At 31.8% G+C, this 19146-nt stretch overlaps 1 protein-coding gene across 4 annotated transcripts; it reads left to right on the top strand.

Moving 5' to 3' along the window:
* Positions 1–3932: 3932 nt before the first annotated feature.
* On the top strand, positions 3933–9619 carry LOC107895125 (phosphate transporter PHO1 homolog 7). Of its 4 annotated transcripts, none has more exons than XR_001683414.2 (12): positions 3933–4647; positions 4737–5064; positions 5169–5217; positions 5314–5385; positions 5515–5644; positions 5715–5835; positions 5932–6190; positions 6283–6387; positions 6480–6674; positions 8747–8927; positions 9005–9138; positions 9253–9619. XR_001683414.2 is itself a non-coding variant. In XM_016820356.2 (12 exons), the coding sequence occupies exons 1-12, from the start codon at positions 4137–4139 to the stop codon at positions 9350–9352; spliced, it is 2283 nt and encodes a 760-aa protein (XP_016675845.1). In that variant the 5' UTR covers positions 3938–4136; the 3' UTR covers positions 9353–9619. The 4 variants fall into 4 exon arrangements, 2 of the variants coding, with proteins under 2 accessions (XP_016675846.1, XP_016675845.1); XR_001683415.2 differs by having other exon boundaries at positions 3935–4647; positions 8747–8915; XM_016820356.2 differs by having other exon boundaries at positions 3938–4647; positions 8637–8915.
* Positions 9620–19146: the final 9527 nt, after the last annotated feature.

Genomic DNA, 19146 nt, shown 5'->3' with positions numbered 1-19146 from the left:
TATGCAGCTTAACTACCAAACAACAGGACTATGAAGCCTTTCAGATACTTCATTCACTTCATCAAACCCACCCTAATGCAATGCAGCATACAAACATGACATGCTAATAAGCAGATTAACAAACATATACCCATATACATAACAGAACAGATATACATGCTAACTAGCACATGCGTTAATCATACATCACATAATCAGATCAGATCTACAGAAATTAGAGGTCTAGGTAATGCTCACCGACCCTATAACCAGTCACAGTTGACTTGGATGACCCGTGCAACCTTACAGAACATTTTAGAAAAATGGGCTCACACGCACATGTGACATGCCCGTGTGGGCCCACACACCCGTGTGGCCCAAACGGCTTGGCCTAAATTCTTATACGCTCGTGTAGTTCACCCATGTCGGCCTACACGACCCAATTAGTCGAGCCCGTGTCTCGCACACGACCATGTCGTGCGCCCGTGTCGCATGCGCATGACCTGATTCGTTGACCATATGGTCGTGTATCGCCACACGGCCTACCACACGGGCAGTCCACACGCCTGTGTGGCGTCGATAGTTTACTTTTCGGCTTTCGCCGAATCTCATTTTCTGTATAATTGGAGTACAGACCTAGAATTTATTCGAAGTTAACACAACCACGAACACTCCAGAACTTAATATCAAACAACACGTCCTTTAGTTAATCACTTAAACCAAGTTTCTAAGAATGGGCAAATCCCGAAAGTTAACGATGTCCATACCTCTAATGATCAACGACAGTTCCTTGCTGTCAAAAGTGTTCTTTTAGCAATCCACAGCGCCTAGATTATCTTCTAAACAGAAAAGAGTCTCTTAACCACTCAACAAACACAAAAACGAGACAAAAAGCACCCCAACACTTACCGAATTCGTGCCAAACGCAGAGATAAGTAACGATAACGAAAAAGGACCAAAAACTAATATTAAAATAAAGTAAAAACTGGCAGCAACAGGGAATTTTCGGCTGGAAAGGAAAAAAAAATATAGAAAATATGGAGAGGGGAAATTTGCAAGGAAAATTCGGCAGAGAGAAAGTGGAATGATTTGGGTTACTCTCAAATCCCTTGTTTTGCTCCTACTAAACCTCAGCTGTTGCAAACACTCAGTATCCCAAGCCAACTCAAACACTCCCACAGCATTAGTCGCAAAAATAGTGCCTTCATTCAAACTCGAACCCAAGACCTCCCTCACATCCACAGTCCTCTTATCCACCAGACCAGCAGGTCCATTCTTGTAAGCTTTTCCAACCAATTACTTATAAGCCCTATAACCCAAGACAAGGCTTCATACAGATAAAAACCAAAATTTTTCCCAAGCTAAGGTTTGAACTTAGGACCTCACACACACACACCCAGAACACTTAACCACTGAAGCAAATAAACAATTATACCAATTAATCACAAAAGCCGAAACATAAAATTTGGGGCATTACAGCTCAAATAGTAGCAATTAAATTTGTTTAGTTAAATTAAATTACTAGTCTTGTACTATGCGTACAATTATAGATTTAATCCACTTTCTCCAATTGGATAATTCTAAGTCCCTATATTTTTAAAATTTGAAATTTTAGTCTTAATGCAAATGACAATCAGTAATCCATTAACTAGATTTTTAGTGAGTAGTATGTGAAAATAATAAGCTGAAATGACATTACACATATGATAATATGTTTAACGAATCAGATTTTGGAAATAGCAAAGCTTTACTTAATGGATTTAACAATTATTATTTGGCGAGAACAAAAATTTTAAAATTTAGAAAATCGGAAGACTAAAAATGACCAATTAAAAATAAAGGGATTAAATCCATAAATTTTACTAAGTAGAGAGACTAATAGCATAATTTAATTGAAATTTTATATTCAAAAACTTAAAATCTAAAATACTTGAATAAAATCTCACCATTTGATACGTTTGGTGTCAAAATAATTCCAGGGTTCTAAGTAAAGGTCCTAAAGATAAGATTTGAAATAGTTGAATGTGCGAGACGGGATTCCTATAAGAGTTTGATTTTATACGCTCATTTGAAAACTAGAGGAGGCAAGAAGACAAAACTAATCATAAGATAAACGTGGTGGTTGTAAGACGACAAAGATTATGGAATTATATAGTCAAAGTGAGTCCCCAATTTCTTACTTTATATGATTCAATTTCCGACATTAAACGAGTAATTTCAAAGCATGCATTAGCTAACTTTTTTGTTTAATAATAATTAAACTAACAACAACCATTTTTTTATACCGAAAACGATATAACAATGGCATGTAAGAGACAACACGCGGAAAAAAGATGACCCGCAAGGTTTACCAACTTTATTCTATCAAAGTATGGGAAGATATATTTCTTTTATATAATTCAACAATTATATTATAATGAACAACTCTAAATCTCACGAAATTCATATAAATTACAAAAATATTTAATTGCCATTTTTCTCTATAATTAAATTCACAACACATGGGAGTAGTAAAAAATGAAAGCGTGAATTAATTGTCCATTCCGTGGCCATTATTAAAAGGCCGTGCTTTTCTTTGACGTACTTTTTAAAGATAAAAATAGCAAACAGGGAATTGTGTGGGTTAGCAAACAAAAATCTACATAGCTATTGTTTTTCATAATTTATTACAAGCTAGTTAAAATGTGCTGTTAGACACTGTAATTGTATGTTTAAAAGTTAAAAATCCAGACCTCATATTTCTTCAATTTAAAAATTATAATCTAATTATTATCAGTTTCTATAAGAATTTATCAATTTAACGTGTTTGTTTTATATCAATCATATATCACATCATAAAATAATAACTTAATCAAAATTTCAAATTAATAAATTTACTTTCACTTTTAATTATTGAATTGAGATTTGTAAAGTAAGACGACTTAATTTTTAATTTTTTAAGTATAAGGATTAAGTCTTAAATTTTGTTAAAAACAAGATTAATAACATATTTTAACCTTTTAATTATTTACCTGGTTAATAGAAAAGGATTTTGTGCTATGTGCTGAACATTGTGCTTGAAAATATATGAATAAGACCATTGAAATAGAATTCAATAATCATGTGACTCATGCCTGAATTTTGTATGATAATTTATATTAACATGTGATATTTATAATTTGATTTATTAAATTTAAAAAATTCATACACAAGAGATTGAGATGATAAATAAAGTAAGATTTTAAGCATAACGAATTACATTGATAAATTTGAAATATTTAAAATTTAAAATATGAGGGAATATAAAATATTACCTGTAAAGAAAGGTAAGAGAAATTTTATATTTGGGAACCTGTTGGAAAAATAAACGCTTTAATTTTAATTTTTCTGATTTTAGGAAGCTTTAAATTTATCCAAGCTATGAACTTTTGCATCAATTTGATTGGGATAGTTAAGTAGGTTTCAATTAAAGGTAAATCATGGGAAAAGACAGGCATAGATTAATTTTTTATTTTTATTGTAAGTTTAAAATATAAAATTCTAATAAATCTCATGAAATAATTGTGGGCTTATATATCTATTTTAAGTTTTTGAAAATTTCAAGAAAAATCCAGACAAAAAAAATTAATATATTCTTTTATTTAATTGAAACAATAATTAAAATTTTTTTATTAAACATTTGTTTCGCATGCATGTATTTAAATTGTGTTATCTCATTTCTTATTAAATAAAAAAGTTAAATATTTTTTTTAAAAAAATGTACAATGAGATAGCTAGAAAAGATGTGGGAAGCTAAGCAAGAACAGGATTCGGTGACACGTAAGGGCTCAATCTTTTGAAGTGAATGATATTATTAAATTACATTTTAGATATATGGTTTTAATATCAAAACAAATATTAATTATAATAAATAAAAATACGCACTAAAATACTAAAAGTTCATTACAGGCGCATATAGCTGGCATATTTTATAAGCTACGAATTTAAAAAAAAAAAGTAGATTGAGAGATTGAAAGATCGTGAAAGTTTCCCTGTTCTCATTTCCATAAATCCTAAAGTTATAAAACATTAGTGCCTCTAACCCGTTTGATTGACCAAGTTCCTTCTGCTGTTTTGCTCATCTTTTCCTTCTATAACTTGAGGAGCAAATTAAGTATACTACATCGCATTGCCATAAAATGAAGTTTGGGAAGGAGTTTGCTTCTCAAATGGTGCCTGAATGGCAGGCAGCTTATGTGGATTACAGTTCATTAAAGAAATTTTTGAAAGAAATCCATGGTGTGAAACAAAAGTATCGGCAACCAGATACCCCAACTCGGCTTCAACGAGCATTGACGCTTTATAGAAGCTTTAGCGGTTTGGATCCGAGACGAAACAAAGGTGGGAGTTCATTCGACGATCATGATGTTGAAAACCAAGCGATTCTTGTGAATTCCGTGCGAGGAAATGGCTCAGGGAAGTACGAGACTACTTTTCTTATGGTTGCAGAAGAAGGGGCTGAATATGAGCAAGAGTTCTTTAAAAAGCTTGATAATGAGTTGAATAAAGTCGACAAGTTTTACAGGTCTAAGGTGAAGGAAGTTATGGCTGAAGCAGAAACACTTACCAATCAAATGCATGCTTTAATTGCTTTTAGGATAAAAGTAGATAAATTACAAGAGAATTTTGATGTTTCTGGTTCTAATGACAGTAAGTACTTTTTCTTCCAAGTTCTGCACAAGTTGTTTTCAATTTTACAGTTGAGACACCTTAATTTATAACAATTGCTTCATTTGCAGAAATCATGGTTCCCATGAATGCATTACAAGGCACAACTGAATCAGACAATGATGCTAAGCAATCCAGTAATGGCTGCCTAGAGATTCAAGAAGAGAACCCCAAGAAAGTAGTGAGCAGCATTAGACTTGCTCCACAAGAGGTGTTGAATCACGTGAAGTTGAATCAAGCTATTCAAGCTCCTTTCTCAGCTGCCAAAGTGTACTGTGCTAGCAATACTAACAAGACTCAAATGAATTTTAGCAAGGACAACCTAAAGAAAATCCAAAACCAACTGAAACAAGCCTTTATTGAATTTTATTACAAGCTTCGGCTTCTCAAGAACTACAGGTAACAAATGGCTAATAACCCATTGTATGTATTTGGTTCCCTTTTCCTTCTACTTTTTAACAAATGTATATTGATTAGTCTTCGATGCTTGTGTCTAAGAACAGCTTCTTGAATGTGTTAGCATTCTCTAAAATCATGAAGAAATATGATAAGGTATATATCTTATAAGCCTTCTTAACATCAAACATTATTCGGTGTCAACTCAACCAGGCTTGTCGGTACTGATTGTTCTTCTTTCTTGGGTCTCAGATCACATCAAGAAGAGCATCAAAGTATTATATGAGGACGGTGGATGATTCTTATATAGGCAACTCCGACGAGGTAGGTGGCTTCCCAGTAAAATACCTTGGTTTTGATAATTAACAATTCAAAATTCTAGTGTCATTGTTATTCGTACATAGATACTTTAGAAAAATTGAAGAATCGGGGAACATAAGCTTGTTGTTTCAGGTAACTAAGCTAATGGAAAGGGTAGAAGCCACATTTATCAAACATTTCTCAAATTCAAACCGAAGTAAAGGGATGAACCAGTTGAGACCAAAATCAAAGAAAGAAAGGCATAGTACATCATTTGGCACAGGTAATCATTATACCCATTTAATGCCTTTTACCCCTTAAAGAAGATATTTATTGGAAAATTGATGTTTCAGGCTTCTTTGCCGGCTGCACAGCGGCCCTCATACTAGCTCTGGTTTTGATTATACATGCCCGCAATATCCTCGATAAGGAAGGAAGAGTTCAATACATGGAAAGCATGTTTCCAGTATATAGGTTATTTTCTTTTACTATTTTACTCCACTCTGTTGTTTCAGCTACACTGCAAATGTGACAAATTTAACAAAGTCATCTTAACTATGAACATTGCAGTTTGTTTGGGTTCATGGTTCTACATATGCTCATGCATGCTGGGAATATATACTTTTGGAGGCGATACAGAGTTAATTATTCCTTCATATTTGGGTTCAAGCAAGGAACAGAGCTGGGCTTTCGAGAAGCTCTTTTCTTGAGTTTTGGCCTTGCAACGCTAGCACTGATCAGTGTGGTCTCCAACCTTGACATGGAAATGGACCCTAAAACTGGAGATTATAAAGCATTAACTGAGCTACTTCCTTTAAGCTTGCTTTTGGTAAAAACTAAAAACTATTTCACTTCATAATCGCAAATCCCAGTTCAGCAAAACCATTTTTTGATCTATTTACTTTTTGCTTTCTCAACCAGCTTGTGATAATTGTATTGCTTTGTCCTTTCAACATCCTTTATCGCTCAAGTCGCTTCTTCCTGCTCAGAACTTCGTTTCGTTGTATCTGTGCGCCCCTCTACAAGGTAAATATATATCGTTTGTTGAATCAGAAGATTTGGGAACCTTTCAGTTGATTTTCAGCAAAGATGGTCCGTGACTTGTAATATTGATGCAGGTAAAATTTCAAGATTTTTACTTGGCAGATCAGTTTACTAGTGAGGTACAAGCATTTAGAAGTGTGGAATATTACATTTGCCATTATGGTTGGGGAGACTTCAAACTCAGACAAAACACATGCAAATCGAATGACATATTCAACACTTTTTATTTCATCGTTGCTGTAGTCCCCTACTGGTCTCGTCTCCTTCAGGTATTTTCACTTCTATATCTATGTTTCAATCCCTGGAGAACACAAATAGCGTAAACTACATCAGATGCCACTCAACTTTATTTAATTTTTTATTTTTACCATTGACATTTTGAAACTTACAAAGATGCCACTAATATTTTTGGATTACTACAAAGATACCACTCCACCATTTATTCCATTACTTGGGTACTGTGCATCTACCGTAGCAAGTTAAATGTGTCACGGGTTTAAAAAAAATTATTTTCTATCATTTTTATTTTTAAATTATTTATTTCCTTTTTTATTTCTTCACTTAAATCTCTTAAATGTCTGTTAAACTCTATAGAAAGGATTGTATGATTTCACGGCATCCTTCTTCCTTTCCAATAGAAGCATGATAAATTAAATTTTTTCTCCTAATTTTTAGCTTTTTCTTGTTGAAAAAATTTAAATCCAACTAAAAATATTAAAAATTAGAAGGAAAATCTGATTTGTCATATTCCTATTAGAAAGGGATAAAGATGACTTGGAATCACAATTTCATACAATTCCTTCTCTTAAACTCCATTAGAACTACACTTTCATCCCTTACCCACCCTTTTTCCTCAAGCTTTCCTTCCGCATCTCTCTATCATCGTCCCACCGTCACCCTACTCCTTAGTTCACTTTTAAAAAAGGGAAAACGATTTGTTAAGAATTTTAATCTTAAACCTCCCCCAAAAAAAGAAATCATATCATAAATTCTCTTAAACTCTGAATTTTATTAAAAATAAATCCCTCCATCACCAACCACCCTAAAACAACCCAAAAAAAGGGTAAAGTACACTTTTTTTTTCTTTTTCCAGCTTACTCCAAATACCCCCATTTTCTATGCTAAGATCATCTTCCATTGCTTAGAAAACTTAAGGAACAAAATTTGGAACATTTCAACAATCATTATTTACATCACAAATAATTGTAAGGGAAGACACTTGCTTCTCAATTACTCTGATGGACAAAAGTGGAGTAGAGCAACATCCACGTGTCATGAATATGATGCAAGTAAATTACATTTACAGTGAGAATGTATCTAATTCTGAAGGAGCAATTTTTATATTTATCTGTACAAATCCAAGAAATGCAACTATATTTTCTTTACATAAGAGATAAAAAAAAAACAAAAAAAAGGTAAATAACATGGAGCAATTAAGATAAAATAAAATAAAGGGAGGGAGGAAGGCAAATTAAACTGACTACAATTCCAATCCTTCAAACTAAGCAGTAAGCACTTCTATTACAAGCAAGAGACTTAAGCCCTCAATGCCACCTGATCTTGCCATGATCTTTCATTTCCCGGTTCTATTTGGCCCATTTTCGATATTCCTGCAGGCTGATATTTTAACATCAAGGTGCTGCTCATCACTTCCGATTCTAGTTGAACTTTTCTTAAATTCCTCCTTTCTCACTGAATTAGTTTGAGTTTGTATTTCTTCTTCCTCTCTCTGCATTGAAGGAAGGAGATGCTGGAGACATTAGCAAATGATAAAAGACTATAGCATGAAGATTTTTATGACAACAAGTGGTTTACCCAAATCTGGTTTAGGTCTAAAGTTGGTTTCATGTTTGGGCAGTTAGGGTTTGTTGAGACAGGGAGATAAGATGAAAAGAAATGGAGTAGAAGAAGAAAGGAAAAGAGAGGAAAAAGATAAGGAAAAAAGAAAAAAATTTTAATATTAGAAAATGGAAGAAATTCTTTTTGAACATATGACCCAATTAACGCAGTAAGTCAGACACAAGTTATTCAAGTAATGGAGTAAATAGTGGGGAGTGGCATCTTTATAATTATTCGAAAAAACCTTAGTGATATCTTTGTAAGCTTAAAAAAGTGGTGACAAAAATTAAACAAAGTTGAGTCACATTTGATGAAATTTACCCAAACAAATATTAAGCTGTGTACGAACAATGAGAGAGTTAAAACTTGAACATTCCTTTTTCAATTGTTAGTGTGTCCGAAGGTTCCATGATGAGAAAGATCCAATGCAAGGGTACAACGGATTGAAATACTTTCTGACAATTGTTGCTTTGTGTACGAGGACTGCTTATGGGCTTGACAGGGGAACCAGTTGGAAAGCAGTAGCTTGGACATTTTCAGCCATGGCGGCTCTCTATGGTACTTATTGGGACCTTGTTGTCGACTGGGGGCTACTACAAAGGCGGTCCAAGAACCGCTGGTTGAGGGACAAACTTCTAATCCCTTACAAAAGTGTATATTTTGGAGCAATGGTAAAATAAAATGTGTGATTCTTATATCTCTGTTCATGAACATGGCTAGAGTAGCCATCAGTTTTAACAAAGGTGGTATAAAAATGCAGGTTTTGAATGTATTGCTGAGATTTGCATGGTTGCAAACTGTCTTGGATCTAAGTTTATCATTGCATAGAGAAACATTGATTGCTATTGTTGCCAGTCTAGAGATAATTCGTCGTGGGATATGGAATTTCTTCAGGTATGTTATATATCTATGTATAGAAGAGAAGAGAATAGTTTATTATATTGGAACTTGAATTTCACTCTCGTGGATGTCACCTTTTAAGTTTGGGGTTAATATCTTTATGAGCAGGTTAGAGAATGAACATTTAAATAACGTGGGCAAATTTCGTGCATTCAAATCAGTGCCACTACCTTTCTACAACGATGAGGATGAAGACCGGATTGATTAGATTGCTGCAAATATATATGAGAGAGATGGTACAAAGAAAGCCGGAAGATTTTTTATTTTTACTTTTTTTTTTTATAAAGGGGATGGAAATGGAAGATTAGAAAAGAATTCCACCTTACTACCAAATTGTTGAGTAGAGTAATTTCTCCTTAATTCGAAGTTATTACGCAAGCATTCAATGTTATGTATAAAGCAAAAAGTATTTTTTCAAAATACTAATTTTTTATCTGATGCAATGCATGTATTGATTTTGTGTTTACAAATTAAATGTATTTAATAATTTTAATTTTTTTAAATGAATTTCTAAAAATTCCTTTAAAATTTTAATTTTCACTTGAATAAAGTTTATTTAATTAAAGTAAAATAAAAATATGCTTAACTTGTATACATGTTTAATTAACAAATTCTGCATCGAAATGTAGACAAAAGTAGAACAAAGTTAGTCATTTCTATAAACTTTTATCTATTTTATGATTTAGTCATTTCTTTACTATTCTTCATTTCACTATTACAAATCACTTAGTAAATGAAATTAAATAATCAATTCCATCATTCTTAATCAACTTCTTATTTACTTATAGCATCATAGTTAATTAAAAATCATGTAAACATTTATACATCTAATTAAAATTATTTAAGCTAAGTAAAATTCTAGTTATACTTACAACCGAATACTTGGAATCAAGCTTTCTTCTCCTCTTTGACTATCTCTTTGCCTTTGTCCCCAACCTGTTGTTCACTTCTCTTCCCTTTTTCTTCATTTTTATATCAAAACATACAAGATATACTTATCAAAATATAATCAAATAACATATTTATGTTCTTTAAATCCATGGAAAAACTTATCATACTTACCTTAATTTCTTATCATCAATCTCTGATTCTTATTTTCTCTTTCCTCTAAGATAATTGTTGATGCACTTCTCATAAAACTAAGATAGTTATTAGGCCTTTTTATTGATTTTACTAATTACTCATGAAAGAAATTGGAAGAATAAACATGGAAAGCTTAGAAATGATGAAAAGATCTATTTATAATAAAAACAAAAGTTGTAAAGATGGAAAAAAAGAGAGAGTGGTGCAAAAATGGGATCATCTTTCTCAAATATTTAAAAATAAAAATTTAATAATTTGATAATTAAAATAATAAATATTAAAATATTTTCACCAATTATACTTTTACATTAATTTAATCCGTAATCATTAACATACATAATTATTTAAATTACATATTACCATTTGAGTCATATTTTTTGTTGGTAAAGTTTCATCACTAGTCTTTTCTCCTTTTTCTTTCAATTCAATCTAATCATTCCAACTTTTAATTTTCTTAATTTTGCCTCAATACTTTTCACTCTCTTACAATGTAGTAAGTATCCCGAATTATTTGTCACAATAAACAAGCCTTTTTATTTACCCTCGATATCTCTCTTCACTCATAATTTCTATTTTATAACATTATCAAAATCTAACACATTTACTCTCAATCCCGACTAAGAAGTATCTAGGATGTTATAGGTTTCCATATTTTTACCCTTTTCTTTCCATCCAATTGAGGTTTCACTGTTACATAATCAAAATATTCTCTTTTTTTTTTTTGAAGTTTTCCTAAGCTTATATTAGCTTTTCTTTTTTAAGAGCTTATTAGAATGTTGTCACATATCGTGAAACTCAAAATACCAATTTACTAGAATGCAATTTCAAAAAGCATCGATGCAAACCCAACTTTTGAATATCATTGACAGGTTTCTCTTTTTTGTTTTTTTTCTTTCTCAATCCTTTTAGCATTCCATTTTTCACACTTTTCTCTAACTCTCCATCTCCCCCGTTTCTACTTTCTACTTTCTAGTTCTACTTTCTACTTTCATCTCTGTTCTCTTTTTGTTTTTTTGGTCGGTCTTCAGTATTTGTGGCTGCGCAGAGCAGTGTTGGCCTGATGGTGGTGTGGGGGGTGGGTGATGGGTGGGCTAGGTTCGCTTTTGGTTATCTTTTTTTTTTTTGAATTTTTTGAATTTTTTCTGATTTGGGGGAGCTGATAATTGCAAAGAGAACGGGGCCTCAACTTGATAATTGGGCCAATTGGGCTATTTTTTAAGCTTGACCTAGCCCAAGGAATCCAAAATTTCAAAAAAAAAAAAAAGGGTCCAACCGGATTTTACTAGTTTTTCCAGTTCATGGTTCTCGGTCCGACCTTTATTTTTTCCGATTCCTGGTTTAATTTTTTTTCTGTTAATCAGACCAGTTACCTGACCAATTTCCAATCGAATCAATTTAATCTTGTTTCAAAAACACAGCTAAAATATAGGTCTAAAACATGACTTAAAATTCAAATTATTCATCATTTTATTTTCCTTTTTAACAATTTTTTCATTTCTATTTAAAAAAAACAGTTTTAAAAAGAAAAAGATTCTTTAAAAAATTTGTTATGATTTATTATTTTTATTTTTGAAACCGAAGGGACTTTTGTATTGTTGTAATATTAAAATAATTTTAGCTTTATACAACAGTTAAAATATATTGTAATCTTCATAATTTGGAATTTAATTTTTATTTTTATTTTTAAAAATTTAAGTCTAATTATTAACACTAATAATACTTTTTGTTAAATTTGTTAGTGTAATATTTTAAAAAAAATACTTACTTAGTAGCAATTTAACAACAGTTAGTATTTGGTACACTAGTAGTGTACTTTTTTTCTTCCACAACCAGTTTTAAAAATTGACAAGTGTTTTTTTTCTAAAACATTTACTTTTTTTAATATATTACTATACTCCTATGGAACATTTGTCAACCCCTGACCTAATTATGAAGATTAAAAACTCCACTAAAAATGTACCAATTTTTTTTCATTTAATAATGATATAATTCTCTTTTACTTCAAAATTTACTTAGGGGTTTATATATTTTCATCAAAGAATCCATCCAATTATTGTTGAAACTAAGGTATTTTCAATGTATTTTATGATCCATTAAAATTAATACTTTTGAGATGTCGTAATTATTCTTATAATAATATTATCTTTAAGATTTAAATCTTACCATTGCATTTAGTAAGGGTAAATGTTTTCATCAACAACCCAAAGATGAGTTAGTCAACTTTATTGTTTTAAAAATATTTTACTTAATTTTTTTAAATAGTATAATTTTATAATTACTTTTTTTTTTACTTCTTACCAAGAATATTGAAATCGAACCAATTTGATTGAGAACCTTCAGTATAACAGTCTGAAGTAAAAAGGAAAATCGGTTGAATCACGAACTGCTTTGAATGCGAATTGCAAATTGGATGAATCGAGAAAAAACCTATTGTGACCCTCTTTCTATTGAGATTCACAAATCAACAATTTGACTAATATTTGAGAAAAATATGAAAATTTTGACTCTAAAAAAATTTAGGTATATTTAAAAACAAGGAGTCTACACTAATTTTTTTTTGTTTAGGTGTGTTCAACCACCTACAAAATCTTCTAAAATGAATTTTACCCTTTTTAAAAAAAACAATTTTGGGTCTATTTTAAAATTAAGAAAAAAATTGAGTTCAAGAATCAGTTACACATGAAAAAGGTTTTAGCATGCTCAAAACGCTCAAAACTGATACTTTATTAAATAAATGTTGTCTTAAATTTTTTAAAAAAATATAAGTTCAATTTGTTATTTAAACGTGATCCCATAAGTGTATAGACATACTATATATGAATATGTGTCTACTAATACTTGCACACACACACACATATATATATAACTTAATACATAAATGTAAAAAAAAAAACGGACATAACATCCTTAAGTGACAACGCTAACATGCATGAACTAAACACGAATTAAAGGATATATGGTCACATTAATGGAAAATCCACTTACACCATCAAGTTTTCATATAAAAAGAAGGTTCCATTTCAAGATAAACAATCCATACAAGCTTAAAACTACAAGAGACAATGAGAATACATAAAAGCTTAAAAGTACAAAAGAAGATAAAAAAAATTATGAGTTTTTTTAAAGGAAATTAAACTAAATTTTAATTTTCACCCTATTTTCCCCCTTTATATTCACAAAACCCATGTTAGTCTTTTCCATCTTTTTGTTTTGTCGTCTCTTGCATCTCTCAAACTCTTCTCATTCAATTTTTGATTCCAAACTTAATTCCTTAGATTTTTATCATTCCCCAAGCCATAAATCTCCATAGTATTTCAAGAATAACACCCAAAATACAATAGATTTTGTCATCTCCCAAGCTTGTGGGCTTTCCGAGTTGTCAACCAAAAGCTCGTTTTTCTTCCATCGAAGGTAAGGAATAATTTTTCTATTTGTTTTTAATGTTATCTAGTCTTTTAAATGGAGTTTTTACGTATTAAATCACATGTTTTAAATTGTTAAATATGACTCCAATTTCAGTCAAATTTGAGAAAAAATCTTCTAGTTAAACTCTGTTTATTTGTTTCAATCTAACACTGATTAGTTTAGATTATTTTATTATTATTTGACATATGAATTTAGCCTATAAATAGTCTCTTTTACAACCTTAGAAAACACACACATTCGATATTAGAACTCATAACACATTTAGAGAATTTTGTGTTTACATTTTGAGAGTTCTTTATTTTCGGGTTTTTGGGGTTTAGTTTTTTATCTTCATCTTTTGTACTCTTCGTTCTTTTGGCATTATAGTAGAATTATCTTTGCCCGTGGTTTTTTATCCTTTTTGGAGGAGTTTTTCCACGTTAACTTTATGTGTTCAATTTCTCAATTTCTTCTGCTAATTTTACTTGTTAGTTGCTTAATCGAGTCGATCCTAACATAAATAAAACCCAAAAATTGGGTCATTAATGGTGGATTCTGGAATTTCGGGTAAAAACATGGTTTCAAAGTGTTTTTCAATTAGTTTTGACATGACTAGAAGGTTCCTAAACATAGTTTAAAGTTCTGTTGAAGATTTCCAATGTTTTAATGAATTTTCGTGAAAGTTTTCATAAACATGTAAAAAGTTTTGATACCATAAATTAGGTAGTTTTAAGTAGTTTAAAGGTTGAGAATCAGTTGTAAGTGAATAATTAGATGAACAAAATCAATTGGCATTGAAATTCAAGTTCGTTATGTCGAAGGTTTCGATTACGAGAGAATTTAGCTTAGGCTTGTGTTTTGTTTGTTTGAAGTGAATCTTTGGCTAATTGCTGATTGTGTCTATTGTGTGGTTATTATGTGTAAAGCATCAGAATCGTTGGAGCCTTTTACGAGCAAGGCGAAAGGCAAGGAAAGCTAGTTTAAGATTTCGGCTTTTCGATGAAAGCATAACCGACGAGTGTTTGGAATCTTTGCTAGTAGACACAATTCATAGTGTTAATTGGGAGCTTAAGAATAACCTAAACCCCTATCCTAAATTCCAAGTGTAAGCTTTCTATTTTCCTTACCTTATTTTGGCAAATTATGTAATTATGTGAATAATTGTGGATTGATTACTATGATACGATATTGTGATATGAGACATGTATGGTGACTATTGTGAATTTTGTTGTATTGTGGGCATGATATGCATGCCAAATGACAGGGATAATGATATTCTAATAATGCAAAGCGAGTGGAATTTCGGTAAGCATGTATGTTTTGAATTGTGGAATATGATATTATTATGACAACTAATATGTAAGAATACTTGTATGTGATATATGATGTACTAATTTTAATGTAAACATATATGGTCGGATATGTGATGGCTCAATGAGCATTATTGTGGCACAGGTACCCTTTTGTTGAAGATCGTTCGAGCTTTTCCTAGGAGTATAGCATGGGTTACTTTAGCGTTGTAGCGCTTGGTACTCGAACATTGGCTCGGGGTATTTTTTCTACCCTTTTTTACCCTAAAAAAGCAGGGGCACCTTGCATCCTTAAACCGATAACCATCTTTCGGCTAACTTAGCCTCCTCCGTCCCTCAGGACCAACAAGGGGTAGTACAGGAATATTCACTTGTTTTCCATCGACTACGCCTTTCGGCTTGATCTTAAGCTCTAACTCACTCCCCGTGGACGAACCTTGTAATAGCCCGATTTTGGGCCTAGTCGCAACAATGGTTTCAGGACCCCAAATCTGATGCAAGAAAATTTATTTTATTATATTTTTATGGTATAAAATTTCACGGGATGATTTTGTAAAAATTTTGTTTGAAAATTTTGATGTTTGGGCACTTAATTTAGTCAAAAGGACTAAATTGTAAAAAGTGCAAAACTTGAGTTCTAGAAGCTAGAGGTGTCTAATTGCTATGAAATTTTAAATTGGAGGTCCTTATATGATAATTAGATGATTAAATAAAGAAAATAAAAGCCAAATTTATGTCATCTTCAACCCTTTGGCCTTAATTTTGAAGACCACCATGGCTAGGGTTTTGTTCAAGCTTTCCAAGCTCCATAGTAAGTCTTTTCTAGCCCCGTTTTTAATGATTTTTACGTTTTTGAAATCCTTGTAACACGATCTAGCTATTTCTACCATTAAATTGAGATATTATGAAGGTCTAGGTTTTAAACCATGATAGAAATTTGTGTATTTTGATGTTTAATGGTAGATTATGCATGTTTATGGTTAGAGAAATGACTTTTACTAAGTGATTTTCGATGAAAATGCTAAAAAGGACTAATTTGTAAAAGTTATAAAATTTGTCATAAAAGCATGAATTAGTAGAAATTGTGGGCTATTGTAGCTATGAAAATGGTTCGACTAGGCTTAAAGTACAAAAAAATAGAACGAAAATCATTTTACGAGCCTAGGGGCAAAAGTGTAAATATGTGAAACTTTAGGGGCAAAAAGTAATTTTTCCATAATGTTTTTTTTGGATCACATTGAATAATGTGACTAATAAATAGGCTAAATGTGATATTATAGATCAAGGGAAATGAAGTTCAAACCTAGAACGGGGGAAAAATGAGTATTTGACGGTTAGGTCTCTTTTCACCAATTTTGGTATCGAGGTAAGTTCATGTGTAAATAATGCAATGTTGTATCATGTTTTAATGCTTAATTAATGTATGAATTTCTATGTTTAATTGTTACAATGAGTGTATAAATGATACTATGGTCAATGAGAATGACATTGTAAACGAGTTCGACAAAGATGAGATGTCGAGAAAATCCCGTTTGAACCTTAGGAATAATTTACGATACAAGTGACATGTCACTAGGAACTATGTGATTATGAGCTCATGAGATTATGTGTATATATGACTATGTGAATCCGGGTGCTGGTATTGTACGTTCTACTAGTGGCTAGGTAGTCCGGCATATGTTGCGGGTACCTGTTAGCTTGTGTGAGCAGCCCTTGTAGTTACGTCCTGACTGTCAGCTTGTGTGAGTAGACCCGTGATTAGCTCGAGAGTGATCAATGTGTTGTATGTGATATGAGGTAGTAAGTGGCCACGTATGAGGCACTATGTGCAAGCTTTCCGTGTATCCGATAGTATTTCAAGTGTTCAACGGGTAAATCAGTGAATTATGTGACAAGTAAGTCAATGATGAGGAAATATAAGAATGTGCTACGAGTTATTATAGGTATGCACTTATAACCCATGAGTAAATGTCTCGGTATACTATGAATATGTGGTAAGAATGCATACGAGAAAGTTATGCTTGTGAAATATTGATAGTCATGTGACTAATGATATGCAATTATGATAAATGGATGTATGATAAGATTTGAAAATAATCATGTATTAGGCTTATGAGCTTAATTGAGCTGGGATATAGTACGATGTATATACTTAAGTTGTGATTCAATAGATATGTGGAAGATTGTTAAGTTATATGTTGAAATTATGATCACGCATAAATGATGTGCGTGTTGTTAAGCAAATTGAAATAACTTGTTAATAATGTGATATGCTATAATGGGGAGATTATGGTTGCTAGCCTAATGACAAGACAATGTAATTAGTGTGCGTAAGATAAAAGAGTAAGCATTATGAATGAGTAAGTGGTAATCATGGGATTTAATGCAAATTGTAATAATAGTGTCATCATGGATGGATAATGTAACATCCCGATTTTTGGGCCTAGTCAGAACAGTGGATTTGGGACCACAAATATGATAAAAGAAAATCTATTTTTATTGTATTTTTATGGTCCACGATTTCACGGAATGAATTCGTGAAATTTTTGTTTAAAAATTTTGACGTTTAGGCACTTAATTTGGTTAAAAGGACTAAATCGTAAAAAGTGCAAAATGTGAGTTCTAGATGTAAAAGTTGTCAAATTTCTATTGACTTTAAATTAGAGGTCTTCATATAGTAATTGGACCATTGGACATTTGTTGGACAAAAATGGGCATGAGATAGGTGAAATGAACAATTTTTAAGTTAGGGACATTTAGGTAATCTAGTAAATAAATGAATTAAAAGCCCAAAATAGCCAAAATTGGCCTCCATCTTCTTGCTCCAGCTAAAACCCCCATGGAAGCCATGGCTAGGGTTTTGTTCAAACATCTAAGCTCAATAGTAAGTGATCCCTAGCCCTGTTTTTAAAGTTCTTTACATTTTTTAAGTTCCCATAACTCGATTTACCTATTTCTACCATTATTTTAAGCTAGGGCTCATCTCTAAAAATTTACCCATGAATGACATGCATGTGTTTTGATGTCTAATGGTAGAAAATGAATTTTGGGTGTTAGATAAACATCTTTTGTTAAGTAATTTTCGGTAAAAACGTCCAAAAGGACCATTTTGAGAAAGTTATAAAATATGTAGTAAGAGTGTGTTTTAATGAAAATTTTGAGATGCTATACTTATGAAAATGGTTTGGCTAGGCTTGGGTAACAAAGAAATTGAGTGCATTTCATTTTTCAAGCCTAGGGGCAAAAGTGTAATTATGATAAAGTTTAAGGGCAAAAATGTAATTTTGCTAAAATGATATTTGGACCACATTGAATAATGTGAATAATAATTAAACTAAATGTGACATTATAGATCGAGGAAATTGAGGTTCGGACCTAGAACGAGGGAAAAACGAGGAATCGATGGTTAAGTCCCTTTTTGATAACCTTAGTGTCGAGGTAAGTTCATGTGTAAATGATACTACCTTATGTTATTAATTTTATATTTCAATATTGCATGAATTGTATATTTTTTTGCATGAAATTTATCAATGATGATTATGATGAAGTTCTGATGAATGAGAAACCCCGAATGAATCTTAGAGATGAATAGGGTACAAATGTCAAAATAATAAGGTTATTAAGATTTCGTATAAGACCATATTCGGGATATGGCCTCGATATGTGATTTTGTATAAGACCATGTCGGGGACATGGCATCGATATGATATTTCATGTAAGACCATATCGGGGATATGACATTGAAACGATACTATATGTATGAAATTTCCAAGTAACCCTTGGTATTCTGAATGATCCAACGGGTACGTTCAAAACGAGAAGGTATGTGACCGTATTACGAGTGGTACAGGTATGTACATATATCTCATGTAAAGTGAATTCGGTTTATGATGCATTATTGGTAAGGATACAAATGAGTAAGATATGTATTTATACCATGATGGTTGGAATAATTGGTAAAAGTGTTATTGACTAAGTTATCATTATTTTATACTAAAACAGTTTTGGACAGCAGCAGCAGTCCAACTTTAAAATGCACCAAAAATAATATAAAGTGAGTTAGAGGTTGAATAAAATATGGAATTAAATCTTATTTATTCTAGTTTCACATAGAAGAAACGGTATAAGAAAAAGAATATCAGATTATGAGATATTTGAATTTTCGTGAGGCAGAGTTAGAATGGTTTTGGCATCCCCTATTATG

The sequence above is a fragment of the Gossypium hirsutum genome, chromosome A13 (assembly GCF_007990345.1).
Source record: "Gossypium hirsutum isolate 1008001.06 chromosome A13, Gossypium_hirsutum_v2.1, whole genome shotgun sequence".
Classification (NCBI taxonomy): domain Eukaryota; kingdom Viridiplantae; phylum Streptophyta; class Magnoliopsida; order Malvales; family Malvaceae; genus Gossypium; species Gossypium hirsutum.
This window is presented reverse-complemented; position numbering and strand designations above follow the sequence as displayed.